The 17,512-nt window shown below is 32.5% G+C and overlaps 2 protein-coding genes across 3 annotated transcripts in view; one reads left to right on the top strand and one right to left on the bottom strand.

Moving 5' to 3' along the window:
* Positions 1–6,077: 6,077 nt before the first annotated feature.
* LOC108774106 (zinc finger CCHC domain-containing protein 4) lies at positions 6,078–10,746 on the bottom strand. Of its 2 annotated transcripts, XM_018540122.1 has the most exons (5): positions 10,582–10,746; positions 7,625–7,774; positions 7,230–7,506; positions 6,389–7,091; positions 6,078–6,283 (listed from the first exon to the last, which is right to left on the bottom strand). In XM_018540122.1, the coding sequence occupies exons 2-5, from the start codon at positions 7,690–7,692 to the stop codon at positions 6,132–6,134; spliced, it is 1,200 nt and encodes a 399-aa protein (XP_018395624.1). In that variant the 5' UTR covers positions 7,693–7,774; positions 10,582–10,746; the 3' UTR covers positions 6,078–6,131. The 2 variants fall into 2 exon arrangements, with proteins under 2 accessions (XP_018395624.1, XP_018395623.1); XM_018540121.1 differs by having other exon boundaries at positions 7,230–7,774.
* Positions 10,747–13,563: 2,817 nt separating this feature from the next.
* Positions 13,564–17,512, top strand: part of LOC108774105 (uncharacterized) — a 15,246-nt gene continuing 11,297 nt past the window's right edge. Inside the window, exons 1-3 of the mRNA XM_018540120.1 lie at positions 13,564–13,583; positions 14,757–15,106; positions 15,237–15,428. Of these exons, the coding sequence (XP_018395622.1) occupies positions 13,564–13,583; positions 14,757–15,106; positions 15,237–15,428 (562 nt within the window). The remainder of the gene's footprint in view (positions 13,584–14,756; positions 15,107–15,236; positions 15,429–17,512) is intronic.

The following is a 17,512-nucleotide window of genomic DNA, read 5'->3' as shown; positions in this document are numbered from 1 at the left end:
CTTTATCTAGCTAATTTTAAAATCATCTATGCACAACACTGGATATAATCATATATAATGTTCTGAATATCCTCGATTATTTATTAATTTTTTTATATAATAATTTTTATAACAATAATTAATTAAAATAATTTAATATCATATCTTAACGTATGAATCGCGTTTGAAAGCGCAAATACATAACCTCAATTTCAACTTCCACTGGTCTCCACTGACTTCAAAGACAGTGGAGCAAAAGTTGAACTCACAATCAGTACAAGTTCTTTGCACCAGTTTTCCCAGTGAAAACCGCTATAAGACAAGCAAATAGGGCAAGCATGATATTGCCCAATCAACAACCTACTCGCCAACTCATAAGGATGCAAACCTCCAAGTAAGAAAAGAGCCTGTTAGTCACAATAAAAATAAGAATCCGTCTTTTGAGAATGCCTATGCTTCATCTGACTTCATACCACCATATGCTGTTCATATTCATTCGGCCTTTGCCGATTCTCAAGCGAATTTGCATCCGCTTCATGTCAATCGTATTATATCTCTAATTGCCTACAATGATATAATTGAATGCCGCAAGATTGATCGCGGTAAAATTCTGGTCGAGCTTAAAACTGCCTCGGTTGCTAATAACTTTGCTAAATGCGACTTGTTGCAGAAACGTAACCTAAAGGCATACATTCCAACCTACCGTACTCTACGCACGAGTGTCATCAGAGACATTCCTACAGACATAGAAGAGGATTTTATCAAGAAGCACTTGGTCTCACAAAGCAGGGTGGTCGAAGTCACTCGACTTATGCGCAGATCCTCTAAGGACAGAAAATCTGAAATTGTCCCTTCAAGATCGGTTTGTATCAAGTTTGCTGGCCAGGATTTGCCCAATTTTGTTTCGCTTTTTGACACTAAGCATGCTGTCTCTTGCTATATACCCGAGATTCGCACCTGCTATAACTGCTACAGGGATGGACATATTAGTAAAGCATGTAGAAGTAATGCGAGATGCATGAGATACGATGAAGCTCCTCATCCTGATTCTAATGACTGCAGTCTTAAAGATGTCCCCCCAAGGTGTATTAATTGCAACAAAGGTCATCTTCCTACATCTAATAATTGTCCTTTAGTCATCAAATAAAAGAAAATTGTTGCGTTGGCCGCTCAGGAAAACATACCACTCTTGGTCGCTAAGAAGAAGGTTTCACCAGATTTTCCAACAGCTAAACATGATATCAGATTCGACTACAATAATTTTCCTACTTTAAACGAAGGCCCACACTCTAATCATCCCAGTGGATCTATCAGCAGCAATAGATTCTCAGTCCTTGACATGGATAATATTAGGTATATAACTTGAAACCCGCCCTCTAACGATAAATAGCTGTAGCTTTGATAATCGTCAACTGTAATGGCTGAACAAAGGCATTATTTATAGTTTGCACCTTTGTCAATAATATTCAGTAAAAGTTTGTGTTTGTGACAACAACATAGTTGTTCACTGCGAAGAAGATGTCTGAATTTCAATCAAAAAAGCATCATTTGAGCGAAGCTTTACTTTTCTATTTCAATTTAAAGAAAACTGCTGCTGAATCTCATCGAATGCTTGTTGAAGCTTATAAGGAACTTGCTCTATCAGAAACAACTTGCAAGGTATGGTTTTGACGATTCAAACTTGGTGATTTTGACACGAATGATAAAGCACGTCATCGATACAGAACTGCAAGTACACAGTATCTGATTCTGTCCTTGCTAGAAAGCACCCATTGTATAAGTGTTCTTCAACGTGTAATAATTAACATTGTAATTTCTTAGTCGGGGGGGGGGCTGCGCCCCCCCCCAAACCCTCCCTGCTACCTGCGCCCCACGCACCGCCCCATAAGAAATTATAATTGTATAACACTGTGCACTCGTAAGGAAAAAATCTATGTGCAACTTATGTGCTAATTGTCTATTGCGCGACACGGGCGCGAGGGAGCGCACTCGCTTCGCTCGTGCGCTCGCGCACCCGTGTCGCGTAATAGACAACTTACTACACATGTTACACAATGTACTATTATTATACCATTCTCGTCAATTGAATAATAGCGTGCTTTATTGAATAATAAAGAACATATTTAAGGCATCTTATTGGTTCCGCCATATGTCAGCACCAATAGAATTAATAATAATTTGGTCAGACTCCTTATTATAGGGACTCTAGTGCGGAGTATAATCGAAGAGCCGTGATCATCAAAGGCCTTCGCGCTAGGTGCTCAGAAACGGAAATAATTCGATTTTTTGGATACTCGAGATCAACCGTTTATGACGTTGTGGTCAATTTTTAGAACAATCCAAGGCTGATATTTTATGTGTCGTACGACAAGCTTGTCGGGCGTTCCGATTGGCTACTGACGACACATAAGTGGGGAGCTTCCGTCGAAGATTTACCAGCATTCTTGTCGAAAGAAAGTTGGACAAGATCGAACATTTTTCGACAGTCGTTGCAATAGTTTATAACCTAGACACATTTAAACATAACTCATCACTCACAAGCCGATAAAAATGAATGAAAAAATAATGAACATTGAAAACTATATGTAAATATACTATTTTTTGTTTCTATAGAATATTTAATATTATAAAATTACTTATCTACATAAAATGCTATATGCACAAATAGATTGTTAAATTTCTGATATTAACGTGCTTAAAAAGTTTGTCAATAGTCACATGAAATATCGAGCTGATTGCGATCAAAACAGGTTAAAATATCAATTTATGTCGAAACAACAGATTTTAATGACAACAAGTATATTATTACGACAAAATATTGTCGTACGAACGACCGCATGCGCACTAGCAGCCAATCAGTACGCCCAACAAAGCTTGTCGTACGACACATGAAATATCAGCCCAACGAAGATTCCAGTATGCCAGCGAGAAAGAGTTAAGAACTCGAAAGAACGCAAGGACCTCCGTCGTTGAAAGGTTTAAGGCTGATTTCGGATGACCAGGGCTGTGCATGTATTTAAAATATTTTTATTTAAAACATAGTCTTTGCAATAAAAATAGATTTTATATTTTATATTTTAGCGGTGTACATGAAAATATAAACGTATTTTGTATTTAAAATTGAAAGATTGAAAACTTTATGTATCTCATAATTTAAATAATAACATTAATCGTCAATCTTAGTGTGTATTTCAAAATACTTTTAATTTTTTATTATCAATACTTAAATACAAAATAAATATAAAATACTTTTTCCTTACACGTGCACGTAATGTGCCCTACACCTTAACGCTTTTGCGTATGGTAAATAAACAATACCTCAAGCCGTTAAGTTATTCCTCTAATCCCACTCTTCTGCGCAAAAACGTTGCTGTATAGGGCACATTACGACAAGCACTTGTAATGAAAAATTCTTTTCATCACGCGTGCACGTAATGTGCCCAATAACTCAACGCTTTTGCGTGCGGTAAATAGCCAATAACTCAACGGCTTGAGTTATTACTCTAACCCCACTCTTCTGCGCAAAAACGTTGCTGTATTGGGCACATTACGACGAGCACTTGTAATGAAAAATTCTGTGTGTAACTCATATGCTCAGTTGTTTATTGTGCGGCACTGGCGCGGGGGAGCACACTCGCTTCGCTCGTGCTCCCGCGCCCGCGTCGCACAATAAACAACTTACCATACATGTTACACAATGTACTATTATATACTTCCATAAAACATAAAATGCAAATTATTTTCATGTACACCGCTAAAATACAAAATATATGATAATATGTCTTACAAATACTGTTTTCAAATAAAAGTATTTTAAATACATGCTGAGCCCTGCGGATGATCCAGGGCAATTGTTGCGAAAATTAGCATCAATTGTTGGTGTAAGCGAGTCAACCAATTACCAAAGTCCGGAAGATCATATTTTTCAACAGGACGGTGCACCGACTCGTACGAGTCATTTGATTCAAAATTGGCTCTCAGACAGTGTCGATATGTTTTGGTCCAAGGAATTCTGGCCTAACAACAGTTCAGATTTAAATCCTTTGAACTACTACATATGGAGCGTAGTTGAAAGGATCACTAACAAGTCTCGGCATCCTAATGTGACATCATTAAGGATCGCTATTGAGACAGCATTCGTCGGCATGGGCAGCGCTACATTACAGCGTGCGTGCGAACGCTTCAGACCGAGAATAGAGGCCGTCATTCAAGTTAATGGGGGATAAATCGAATAATTATGCTCTATAGAGGTCCCCCAAGTGCCATGTAAAATGATTTTTTGTAATATTTAATTTTTCATTAAAAACATTTTGTTTAAAGTAATTGTTTGATTTGTCCGGATTTTGGTGACGCAAAATCCTGTATTCTCTATTGATCATCCTTAAATTTTCTTTAATAAAGATTATCGAATTTCACCATCACCATATGCAAAAATAAATACAATTCTTGCATTAATGTAACTATTGAAATAATTATAAATAGAAAAGAGCAATATGCAATATAAATAAGAGAAGAGCAATATACAAGAAAAATAAATTCTAATTGTCTAATTTTTAATGACACGTTTAATTAAATAAGAATTTGCTAAAGTCTTTATCAAATTTGTTTACAAGATGGTTAAAATCGAAAAAATTTTACTATAAAGAGATAAATATAATGTAATATATAATTAACATACTTCCCGAATATCAGTTCTCAAAGAAGATATTATATCACTTCTCTTTCCGCCACGAGGACAATTTGTAATCAAACAAGCAGAACTCAGAAAAATCAAACTAGCAAAAACGATGAATTCTTTTAACATTCTAAAGAGATTTTGGCGACGTTGTACGAAATGATATACAGACGATTGAAAAGATACTACTGTACCTCTTGAAGGTCTCTCTCGGGTACTTATACATATTGAATCTCCGTATTTAAAATTCTTTCCGAGTATTCGGGAATATTCCCATTCGTAATGCAGCACTCTAAAGATTATGGAAATCAAACAAGCCGATCTCTATGTGAGAATAAATGTATAATAAGATGCTATACTTCTATATTCATTGTTGCAGAACCTAGCTTTCTTTCCTATAAATACAAATATTGAAATGATATAGGAAGATATAAAGAAACAAAAGAATAAATAAAATATAAATTAAAACTAAAATATAAATTTATAAATATGAAATCTCTTTATGACCTTACAATTGATAAACAATAAACAAACAAGAAGAAGGAAGTCAATAACGGTCAAAGCTGAATCACATTGCTTGTGTGAATTTTATATACTGCGTATGTAGTCCCCCCCATATAAATCGCGACGCTAAAGTTTTCAGCATTGAAGCATATATACTTACTACCGCAGTAATATCACGAATTCAACAAATTGATTAATAACTTTGATGCTCATAGCATCAAGGATCTTAATAGTGTTTTGAATGACATATTAAAATCTAAAGATGATGAATTAAAATTCACGTATTTAAAATTCTGTAATTCTTTTGTATTGCGAAGAATATTACATAATTTTGGCGTTTCATCCCGATATCCACTACTGGACTCATCAGTAAGACATTGTAGTGGAAACCTACCTTAGACGCTTGTATAAGTTATGAAATCGAGATTCTGTATAAAGATACGCGTATTTCTATATATAATATACGCGTATCCACTTGCGAGAAATTTTGCGAATATATCATAGATAGACCTCTGATGGCGGGTCGACGTAGTAATAATCTTCGCAATATTTATCTAAAGTAGGAATAACGTCTTTTTTTTCAGACTGACGTGATTTAACAAATATTAAATCTATTTATGACCGTACAATTGATAAACAATAAACAAACAAGGAGAACTAACTAATTTTTGTACCGACCGTAAATTGTCTACAAACAATGAAGGAATTAAACGCCTATAACGGTCAAAGCTGGATCAATTTTGAGCCATACTATTTATATTAATTTATAAATATTATTACATTTCTATTTTGTATGCAATTTTATTTTTAGTATAAATATAATATTTATATTAATCAAATCATATAAAATTACACACTTATTTTATAATATTATATAGAAACATTTACATTAATTTCTTTATTTTCTTTGTAGCAGCTTTTTATATTTTAAATTCTTATTTTCCCTTAGTTTATAAGACTTTCTTCTTATCAACTAGTATTTTTTGTTTAATAATTTCCTTGAAGTATGTCCAACTTTGCTTTTCTTAATTATTGTTAATTTACAATCTGCTTTGTGTTTCTTTATATTTGTTCCAATTGTGATTCCAGTAGAAGGTAAATTAGAGCATTCTTTTCTAGTATGACCTATAAATAAATTAATAAAATATTATTAATGAAAGCAATAATTGATAGCGTTTTCCAGTGAAGAACGCTGTAAGTTTTACTTTAGAATTGATCATTGCCACTCACCTAATTTATTACAATTGAAACATCTTCCTACAATATTCGGTATTGCACCACATATGTGTTTCTCTAACATACATCTTTTGCAAATTTGACAATGTTTCCAAGTAGACTTTACACATCGTTTACATATGTCACAGTGCTTGTAAGTTTGACCATCTTTAGAAGTACATTCTTTACACTCCTTGCAATGCTTGTTTTCATTAGAAGCCCATTTCGCGCAATCTTGACAAAATTTATACCCATCAGATAAAGGAAGTTCTAATTGATTTAACGGTATATTCGTGAAAATTCTCACTGGAGAACCTTGCTTTCTACTATGTTTTTCTGATATAAATAAGGGATGATTATCATAATCGACTTTATAATCAGACATCTTCAAATCTCTCAAACCACCCGTGACATATTGTGGATTGCTCTTTTCTCTCATTATATTCTCCATAAAATATGGAAATATAAACATAATTTTCAAAAAAACATCGTCATTATAAACATGTTTATTTAATTTTTTATGCAAGTCAGATATCGTTTTTATTGTAAATGATATGGGTTCCAAACGGCCACCAAATGGAGGATCACATATTAAGTAAGTATCCCTTCCTTCATTTTGAGTAAGAAAATCTTCGAAAACATTAATGGAATCTTTGTTAAAAAAATGATGGTTGAAAAGATTGTACCAACAATAATCCAGTGGTCCAAAAAAGTTATGCTACAATGTAAAAAAACCAAGGAAAAAACATATTTATTAAAATATGTATACCTATGTATAGTTATAAAAAGAATTATATACATTAAAATATATTATAAATTTATGAAATAATTAATAATTTTTGCTAAAAATATTTACAAATCTTCCATCAAAATCCAAAAGGAGAGAAGACATTTTATCTGTATAATGCTTGATTATATATTCATATATTCTTGGTGTACCAATACAAAGAATTTGCTTAGCTCCAAGTTTTAAAAGCATATTTATTATATCCTCTGTAGATTTCTTAGAAAATAAATATTGTGCTTCCTTCTTTGTATTTTCTAAAGGTCTTAAAAGTTCTGTTGGATGATGCATCTGATAATCAGTTAAATTCTCTGTAATTTCATGATCCATATGTTTGTCTTTTTCCGAACTAAATATTAATTTTTCACAATTATGACAATAACACCTTTTTATCACAGATTCTACCATAAGTTTATTAAATCGAATATATAATTCTGGATGAACGTAACGCTGAGTGAACTTCTTACTTTCCAGCTCCCACATATGCTTTTGAGATTTTGATAGTTCTTCCCCATATTTTAAATAGAATCTGCATAATTTCCTGTCACGACAAGCAGAACATGCATAAAATTTCTTTACTCCCTTTTTGACATATCTTTCAAATAGTAATGTTGGTCCTGTAGAAAAAGGTTAATTTTTCCTTAAAAAAATCAAGTTTTTTTTAATAATTATGAAGAAAACGGTCAACTTCACCGATTTTGGGGATCCTAAAGCCTCCTGTATTACCGACAAAATCGTATAATTTTTGTATCGTAAATACTTTTTTGTCATTCACAGATTCGAAAATTCTTTTACGAAATTAAAGTATACGCATTAATACATATCTGTAAGGTAGAAATCTATGCTGAAAACGATAAAAAATTTCAAAATTGAGTTCTTCTTTCCCATTTTTTAGTCCAATATGGCGCTCCAGAACTGTCACGTCGTTGCACGTCGTAACAACATTTGTTTTATACAGGCTGTTTGATAATTAGTGAAACATATTCCGTACAGGGGGTAGAATGGACTAAACTGAGAAAAAAAGTCCTGTACCATTTTACAATTGTCACAGTAGTTAACAAGATATTAATTTATAAAAATATTTAAATTCGCCCGGCTCGCCGTCAAATGCAAGCGCGCGGCTGGATAGAACCGCCTAGCGAAACACGCCGCGCGCGTTCGCCATTGCTAGGCGTTGTTTGTAACAAGCGTTGTTTATAACAAGCGGCAATAGTTCTCGATCGCTAGACATGAATCGCGTAGCGACGGCAAACGCGCGCGGCGTGCTTTGCAGGGCGGTCCTATTCAGCCGCGCGCTTGCATTTGACGGTGGGCCGGGCAAATTTAAATATTTTTATAAATTAATATGTCGTTAACTACTGTGACAGTTGTAAAATGGTATAGGACTTTTTTTTCTCAGTTTAGTCCATTCTACCCCCTGTACGGAATATGTTTCACTAATTATCAAATACCCTATATAAAAGCTGCGCAATCTGTACTTAAGAAATAGCAGTCCACAGATACGTAGTTTGCATGAAGTAACAGCGTGAAGTTCATAAAATTAGATTTAGATGTCTAATTAAAACATAATTACGATACAAAAATCTACATATATGTGTGGCGTGCGTGAGTAAGATATTGATGTAGTGATGTGTCAATGACACGTAATCGTCTATGTGTAAGATGTCTTAAGGATCCCCTTAATGAAATTAAGTTTATTAGACGCGTTTTTGCACGAAATGAACGAATCTGGCAGAAAAAAATTGTCGCTCTGTCTCACAAACTGAGATATTAAGTGTTAAAGTTGACGAATATTTAGGAAATCTGTCATACTGACTACATATAACTCGTAACTCGTTACTTGTAACGAAATTACAGTTACAAGTTACTTTTTTAGTAACTTTACTGGTAACTGCGTTACTTTCTTTTTTTGGTAACTGTAACGGTAACGTAGTTACATTTTTTGAATAACGGTAAAGAAATTTATAGTTACTTTTATACGATACTTTGCATACGATTAGATACGTAATTCTGTTATATAACAATTACATGTTATTAATTACGACAGTTATAAATGTAATTATAGAACATTGAGTGTTTTTATTTAATACAGGCGTACAAGCTACATTTAGTTTAACTTAATCTAAACATCGTACACACTTTGTTTTAATTAAGTTGTGTAAAAAGCTTTACTCTATACATTTCTGTGTACATTTATGTTGAACAATTGGAAAACACCCTCTTTTGCAAAACTTCTGTTATATATTTTAATTATATTATAGCATTATAATTTCCTTTCTATCAAATTTGATTTACAGCTAAAAGTATAGATTAAGTAAAAATATAGCTGTATTATAATAGAGAGAATATGTGTATTTCTTAATTTTCTTTTTAATTTCTAACTTATATTGTGATTCAGATAGTCCTATACAATCCTATATAATCTTCTAGTTTTCTACAAAGTATTAAAAAATTCCTATACATAGTGTCAGTGTTATACATGTTATATATATATATATATGTATATATTACTGTATATATATATATATGTGTACGTATATATATATGTATGTATATATATATGTATATATATATTACGTATATATATATATGTACGTATATATATATGTATATATATATTACTTTTATTAACATTTTTTAAAAAATCCTACAAAAGTACATTTTCAGACTGATTTTTAAAAAGTAACGGAAAAGTATTAAAAAATTAACTTTCGAGTAACGATAACTATAACGAGTTACTTTTAAAAAGCGATAACTAGTAACGGTAACTTGTTACTTTTTTTTACTCGATAACGAGTAACTGTAATTTGTTACTTTTAAAAAGTGACTTTCCATTCCCTACATATAGCATTATGAGTATGCTTTCTTCATGTCCTGTGACTGTGACCTCTTGTGCATGCGTTTAGTCACTATTCCTTACAAAAAAAGTGCACAAAATTTAAAATTTAATTAAAAAATGAATTAGTTAAGTACTTATGTAATGTTTCCATTATACGTAGTTCTATTCTAAATAAATCATAACTCACGTGGACAGTGTGGAGTATGTGGACATTCCACTGTCCACATGAGTTATGATTTATTTGGAATAGAATTATATATAATAGATTTAAATTTCATACACACTTATCAATTAAATACATCAAATAATAACCAATAAGATAATTACTACGTGACCTATTCTAGACTGACTTACATATGTTCCTCCATGCCATTGATGTGACAGATTTCTTAACCTGAATAGTCGTCAACTTTAATGCTTAATATCTCGGTTCGCGACACTTTTTTCTGCCAGATTTGTTCATTTCATTCAAAGACGCGTCGATTAAATTTAATTTTATTAAAATCGGTAAGATTGCCTAGCTCCTTCATAATTACCATTTTTTTATATAAATGTAATAGACTGTGTATAATATAAGAAAATTACCATGAGGACATTGTGGATAATTTATAGGATTTCCCCATAAACATTCTATACCACGTATATCGTCCATAATTTTGTCGTGTAAATAATTCACAGGTGAGTTTAGGCACATTCACATCTTCTTAGTCTTAACTTGATAAAATGGCCTCAATTACGAACTGAGTCGATACGGCCAGCACCAAAGAACTACCGCCACAGGCGGCGAGTCGCAGAAACAAATTATGGCGGGCTCAAATCGCCTAGAGTCTTAAGCAGCGTCTACAATGCGGTCGCTGTGTCTTTAAGTAAAGTCAAGGTACATTTTCACGATGTCGCTCGACGCTCGTTTTCTGCGATGTGATGACGTCATGTAAGTCGCTAGCGACGTGAAATGTAGTTCGATTTTTCCAATTACGAGCGACATTAGTGAGCGATAAAGATTTGAACAATGAATAACAAAATGGTAAGTATAATAATATTGTTGATGAATTATTATGTCTTATATTATTATTATATTATATTATTATTATGTCTTTAACATTATGTCTTGTTTTACATGTATATGGTATATAAATCTGTTATTTTTAATCATATAAGTAATGTCAAGAATATTTTATATATCGTACGCAAAAAGCATCGAAATAAATAAATTGTTAAAATAAATTGTTGTAAAATAAATAATATTGTATAAGATATTTTCTAAAATATTTTTTGTAGTCTCGTGTTCAAACGTGTAGATTAAATGTGAAACCATATGTAATGAGGACGAAGTACCCACACATGAATGTCTTCAAGGATATTCTAATTTCATTACAGATGATAATTTGTACTTTTACCCTGTATTAGGTAGTTTATATATATATATATATATTTTACTTTAGTTATAATTACAAAAATTATTAAATCTGTTGTTTAATAATATTTTTAGAGGATGGAAAAACTATTGTTAGCAATAAAGGAAGTAAAAATGACCATATACCACGACGCTGAATAGATTTAGCGAAATTATATTGTATTTCGTAGAATATTAAAACGAAATTTTTAATATTAATAGTAAACGATTCGGCCTTTAATATGACCATCACCGGTAAACGAAGAAAAATTAATTTAATATATTGCTATTGTTAGAAGAAGCTTGATACAGGGCGTTGAAACAATAGCATCTGTACCTTTTCATGATGATAATCAAGGTCAGATAAATATAATAAATTCTTGAAGTTTTAAAACATTAAATTAAAAAGAAAAAATTGACTTATTGTACAATTTTAATATGTATAAATTAAATTATCTAATTATAATTTGTTCATATAGTTTCTTTGTTCTTATAATAAGTCATCAATGTCAATGAAAGTTATTTACAGTTGTTTACTGTCCTTGAATAATAACTTTAAACAATTTGGCTTGTTAGCTCTTCTTATTATATATATTTTTTAATTAAATGAGAAGATATACATATTATGTGTGTGCAGTGTGTGTATGTATACATTTCATTTTTTGTTTCAGATAATATTCAATCCATTAATAATAATAGAAATTCCAATTAAAAGAGCACAAAGGAAAAACTGTCATCTGAGGAAAAGGAGGAGATTGCTAATATTAGAAGTCCAATGCAGAGAACCACTATGGAATTTTAAATTACCTCTCATTCAAAGGAATTGCAGAATTACAAGAGCTTTGTGAGAAGAAGTTTCTAATGCTTTTAAGGCCACTTTCTGGGTTTTTTTGACATATTTTCATGATTTTTTTTCAGTAGTAAAATGTATTGAATCTAATCAAACTTTTTACACATTATATTAGTCACATATTCAAGTATATAAAAATATTTTTTTTTAATTTTTTCACGCATGCCCAGCGACAAAATGGCGGCTGCAGTGGACGTCGGAAAAAAACTTTCGGACACGATATCTCCAGTTAAAATCGTCTGATACAAAAAATCGGAAAAGATTCCTAAAATATATGTTAGTGGCTATAGCCGGAACTAGGATTGAACGTTTTGGGCATAAAAAAACAAAATGGCTGATTTTTGAATATTTTTACCCCTTTTTTACCACTAAAATGGTCTAAAAAAAGGGTTAAATATAAACGGAAAATTATGATTCTAGTTCGGACTGAAACTACACATGTTCGGAACAATTCCTGAAAATTTCAGCCCGATCGGTTAAATAGTTCTCCCAAAATCGTGTCCGGAAGGTCGAAAAACGTGGTTTTGAGAAAAACGCATTTAAAGTTTTGTATTGAAAATTGTTAGTATAATTATAAAAAAAAGTTTCTTACGCTCAATCAGCGATGCTCGTTTGAAGTTTGAGTGTCAGCTCCAATGCATCGTTCTAACAAATCGTCCGTCGTGAGATCTTCATAAGCTTTTTTCAGCAGAGGTTGAATTTGGTCGTCCAACGCGGGGGGTGCGCTCTCATAAGTACTAGCCTATAAGCGACTGTAGGACTTATCCTCGGTCGATAATCGACTTATAACTGTCTGTACACTAATTCTACATACTTAAGATACCCGAAAATGATGTTTTTGGAAAATCGAAAATTTCGAAAAAATAGACCCAGAAAGTGGCCTTAATAGTTAAATAAATATCTATTATTTATAAAATATATTATTAAAAAAAAAACAAATAAGATAAGAAAATTATATAAGAACATTTTAAAATGCATGTTCGCATCTCATTTGAAACAATGGATTAATCCAAAACTGTTTTCTAGCATAAAGTCGATCCCTTTTTTCTACTAAATCAAAAATAGCTGCCGATATCGCTAATTTTCTTCTCCTTTCTCTGTTATTATAATTATTTATAATTTTTATACACTCCGTTATCCAATTATAACATTTTTCTGATTGTGACATTGTACGATTATATTTATTTTGGAGCAAAACTGTCATAGAATTCCTCATCTGACGCTACTACATTTAAATCGCGTCGCTAAAAAACCCTTTTCATGTTTCAAGTTAGTCGCTAGCGACAATCCAGTCACGTAACTTCTTTATCGCTCAAAAGGAGCGATGAGCGACAGCATGAAAAGGTACTTTTAAAAGCGCAGAGTTGTGAATTAAGTCGTATCATGATGCTCGATTACATGATACTTCGATTGCGCAGTCGTACGTCGTTTATATGTGTAACCAATCACGTCCCAGCATCCGAGAATGAATGGATTGGACATTTTGTCTATTCGAATTTGTATTTTAAACAGCGGAAACTTTTTTTGGATTCAATTGGATGCAACTGGATTGAAAAACTGCGTTTCCTATTCAAAATTTCGAATTGTACAGTATTTACTATGGTTATAAACGCACTGAAAAAGCAGATATTATCTTTTTATTGAAAGGTATATATGCTCCATACAATTCCTATAAATGAATAAAAACGTATTTGGATTGAAAAGAATTCATTTTAACATTCATGAATCCGTATTTCTGAAAATCTGAATCCATTTTAATCCATTTCATTCTCAGATACTGGGGTTCTTCTTCTGAAGAACCACTCAACCGTTACGGACACGTTTCGGATCGGATGCTCGTTATCGTATATTTTTGAAAGTGTTTTCAGTTTTGACTTTGACCTGGTGTCCGGACTTCGTCATTTTCGTGTTTGCATCTTATTTTTGGAAAAGCGTTTGCTTTGACTACGAATTCAATTTTAAGACGTGATCTGGTTGTATCGTCCTGCTTTTTTGTTATTTGGAGGCGGGAGCCATAAATTAAAAAAGAAGAAGAAGAAGAAGAATCACGTTTGTGCATGAATAGTGAATAGCGATATTTACGAATGTTGTGCAATGGATTTGCGTATTTGTAGCATTTTATTGTTATCGAATGCACATTTGCATTTGATATCAATGTACTTATATCTAAAGAGATGCCGTAATAGAAGGAGATGGTGGATAAAACCTATAAATAGAACCAGAAATAATTTGGGATTCTTCAATAATCAATTCAAAGAAGCATATGAGACAGATCATGAAGAATTCTTTAATATGACAAGAATGACACCTGTTCAATATGATCATTTATGTCATCTTGTCAAGCCTTTTCTCACGAAAAAAAAGTATACGGAAACCTATCTCAGTGAATGAACGAGTAGCTGTGATTCTCTTGTAAGTAAACGAATTATTATCATATATCTTTGAGTTATATAATGTATTTTACATTATATATATTGAATGTTTGTTAATAATAATATTCTCATTGTTGTTTCACAGATTTCTTGCCCATGGTGACAGTGCCAGATCAAAATCATGGGATTTCCGAATTAACAAATCAACTATCTACAAAATCGTGTCTGAGACTTGCAATGCAATCTGGCAAGCTCTTAATGCAGAATATTTACCGAAACCTTCGCGAGAGATTTGGGGAAGAATAGTCGATGGATTTTGGAAAAAATGGAACTTTCCAAATTGTATAGGTACACTAGACGGAAAGCACATTACTATTCAAGCTCCACCAAACAGTAATTCTTTACATCACAATTATAAAGGATTTTTCAGCTTTATATTGATGGCAATTTGTGATGCCAATTATAAATTTATCTGGATTGATGTCGGTGACTATGGTAATTTGTATTCATAGTATGAATCTCAAGCATGTCATTCATATCATATTAAAGAACCCTTCATGATCTGCCTCATGTACTTCTTGTTATTGTATGTATTAAATATAACAATTAAAATTGTCTTTTACAGGATCCAACAGTGATGGTGGAGTGTGGGCGAACAGTAACCTTGGTCAAAGTTTGGAATCTAATACAGCAGATATTCCTCCTACAAAACTATTGCCTGGTACAACGAATATGCTGCCCTGTGCTTTGGTAGGAGACGAAGCATTTCTTCTCAAACCATATCTCATAAGGCCATATTCAAGAAGATCATTGACTAGTGATTCACAGCGAATTTTTAACTATCGCTTGTCTAGAGCAAGGCGAATAATTGAAAATACTTTCGGAATTTTCGTCTCTCGATGAAGAATTTTAAAGAAGTCAATTCAATGCAAGGAAGAAACTGCTCATAAAATTGTGCTTGCTCTTGTTGTTTTGCACAATTATATCATGTCTTCTTATGAACACAAGTATTGTTCATCATATTTTGTGGACCAGGAAAGTAATGGCACGGTTACTCCAGGGCAATGGCGCAATGAAGAATTAGGATCACATTTCAAGCATATTAGTTCAATAGGTTCGAACCGAGCTGCCTACACTACATACAAGTGTTCAGCGAGACACACTACGAAAATACTTTATGACAAACACTGGTGCAGTTGACTGGCAATTTGATTGCGCATTAAAGGGTTACAACATTAATATCCCTTTATAAGATATATAATATACAGGGAATGAAAGTAAAGCGGGGAGCACAGACTTTTGCATAACGCATAAACCATATACATAAAGAATTTCATTGGCCCATTTTCTTATGCATGAGTCAATGGACCAATCAAATTCTTTATGTATATGGTTTATGCGTTATGCAAAAGTCTGTGCTCCCCGCTTAACTCTTCACTTGTAACGAAGTTACAGTCACAAGTTACTTTTTTGGTAACTTTACTGGTAACTGTAAAGATAATATTTTTAGTTACATTTTTTGGATAACGGTAACGAAATTTACAATTACTTTTATCGTTACTTTGCATACCCTGCTCAAGAAAACAGATAGAATCCGATTGGAAAATTTTGAATCAAGTTGAATAGGGGATTTGGTTCCTGTTTTCTGTATTCATCATCGTGAAATCCAGATACAGAACCTTTATCACAGTATATGATAAAAAAGATATACGTAGTTAATGTGAATAGATCCTAAATTCTAGTTATACATTTCATATCAGGTTGAATATCGCAATTCACGTTGTTTAAGTACTAATATATATCTCAATGTCGAGATTTTAAAACCATCTGTTTTAATACAATATTTACTTAATCCTTCCTATCCAGATGTATATTAATAAAAAGTTATTTATTTATATCAGTACTTATCATATTAAATAGGAGATTTGGTTCAAATTTTTCGTATCTGTGATCGTACAAATCGGATATACAGAATTTTTCATAAGACTACGCCTATCATATTGAATAAGGAAATCCTAATTTATTTTTGTAAATGTCCTATAGTGTTTTAACTCGGTTTTTTAACGCTATAATACTGTATTTCATTGAATACTGATTCTCCGACGACTGTTATCATGTTAAATCCGAAAATCCTGTTTCATTCATGTTAGTATTCTATCGCGTTCGAACCCATTTCCCCAATAAACTAGCATTGTATTTGGTTGAATATTAATTGTCCAACTATTTCTATCATGTTGAATAAAAAAATTCGGATTTATTTATGTAAATATCCTATAATGTTCTAACTCGTTTTTCCAACCCTATAATACTGTATCTCATTGAATAGTAATTATCCGATGACTGTTATCATGTTAAATCAGAAAACCAGGATTTATTTATCAAATATCCTATCGCGTTCTAAATCATTTTCTCGATAAACTATTGGCGAATTCGACAGACTGCACTAGTGCGCACCAGTGCGCACTGAGTGCGAACTTTTTTAGTGCCACGCATTCGGAATGTGCGCACCGCATCAGTGCGCTTAGATTATCGTATTCGGCAAATGAAAACTGACCTAGTGTAGTGCTGAATTTGTATTCGGACCAACCAAAAGAACCGAACGAGTGCAAGAAATATTGCACTGACATTTTTGTCAGTGCAGTTTGGTGTTCGGACAAATAAAACTAGTTAGGCAGCAAAAAATTACAAAATGGATAATATTTTATTATTAATAATAATTATTATTAATTAAAAATTAAATTATTAATTAAATTATTATAATTAGTGCAGTTTTGCACTCGCACCGTGTCAGGGCAGCACTCTATCAGGACAGTACCGTGTCAGTGCATATGTATCGAATGTGCCATATAGGCCTGCAACTCATCCGTCAAAAGCCTTCTAAAAAGAGAGTAACTGGCAAGG

Source organism: Cyphomyrmex costatus, unplaced genomic scaffold (assembly GCF_001594065.2).
Source record: "Cyphomyrmex costatus isolate MS0001 unplaced genomic scaffold, Ccosl1.0 scaffold234, whole genome shotgun sequence".
In the NCBI taxonomy this organism is placed as follows: Eukaryota; Metazoa; Arthropoda; class Insecta; order Hymenoptera; family Formicidae; genus Cyphomyrmex; species Cyphomyrmex costatus.
This window is presented reverse-complemented; position numbering and strand designations above follow the sequence as displayed.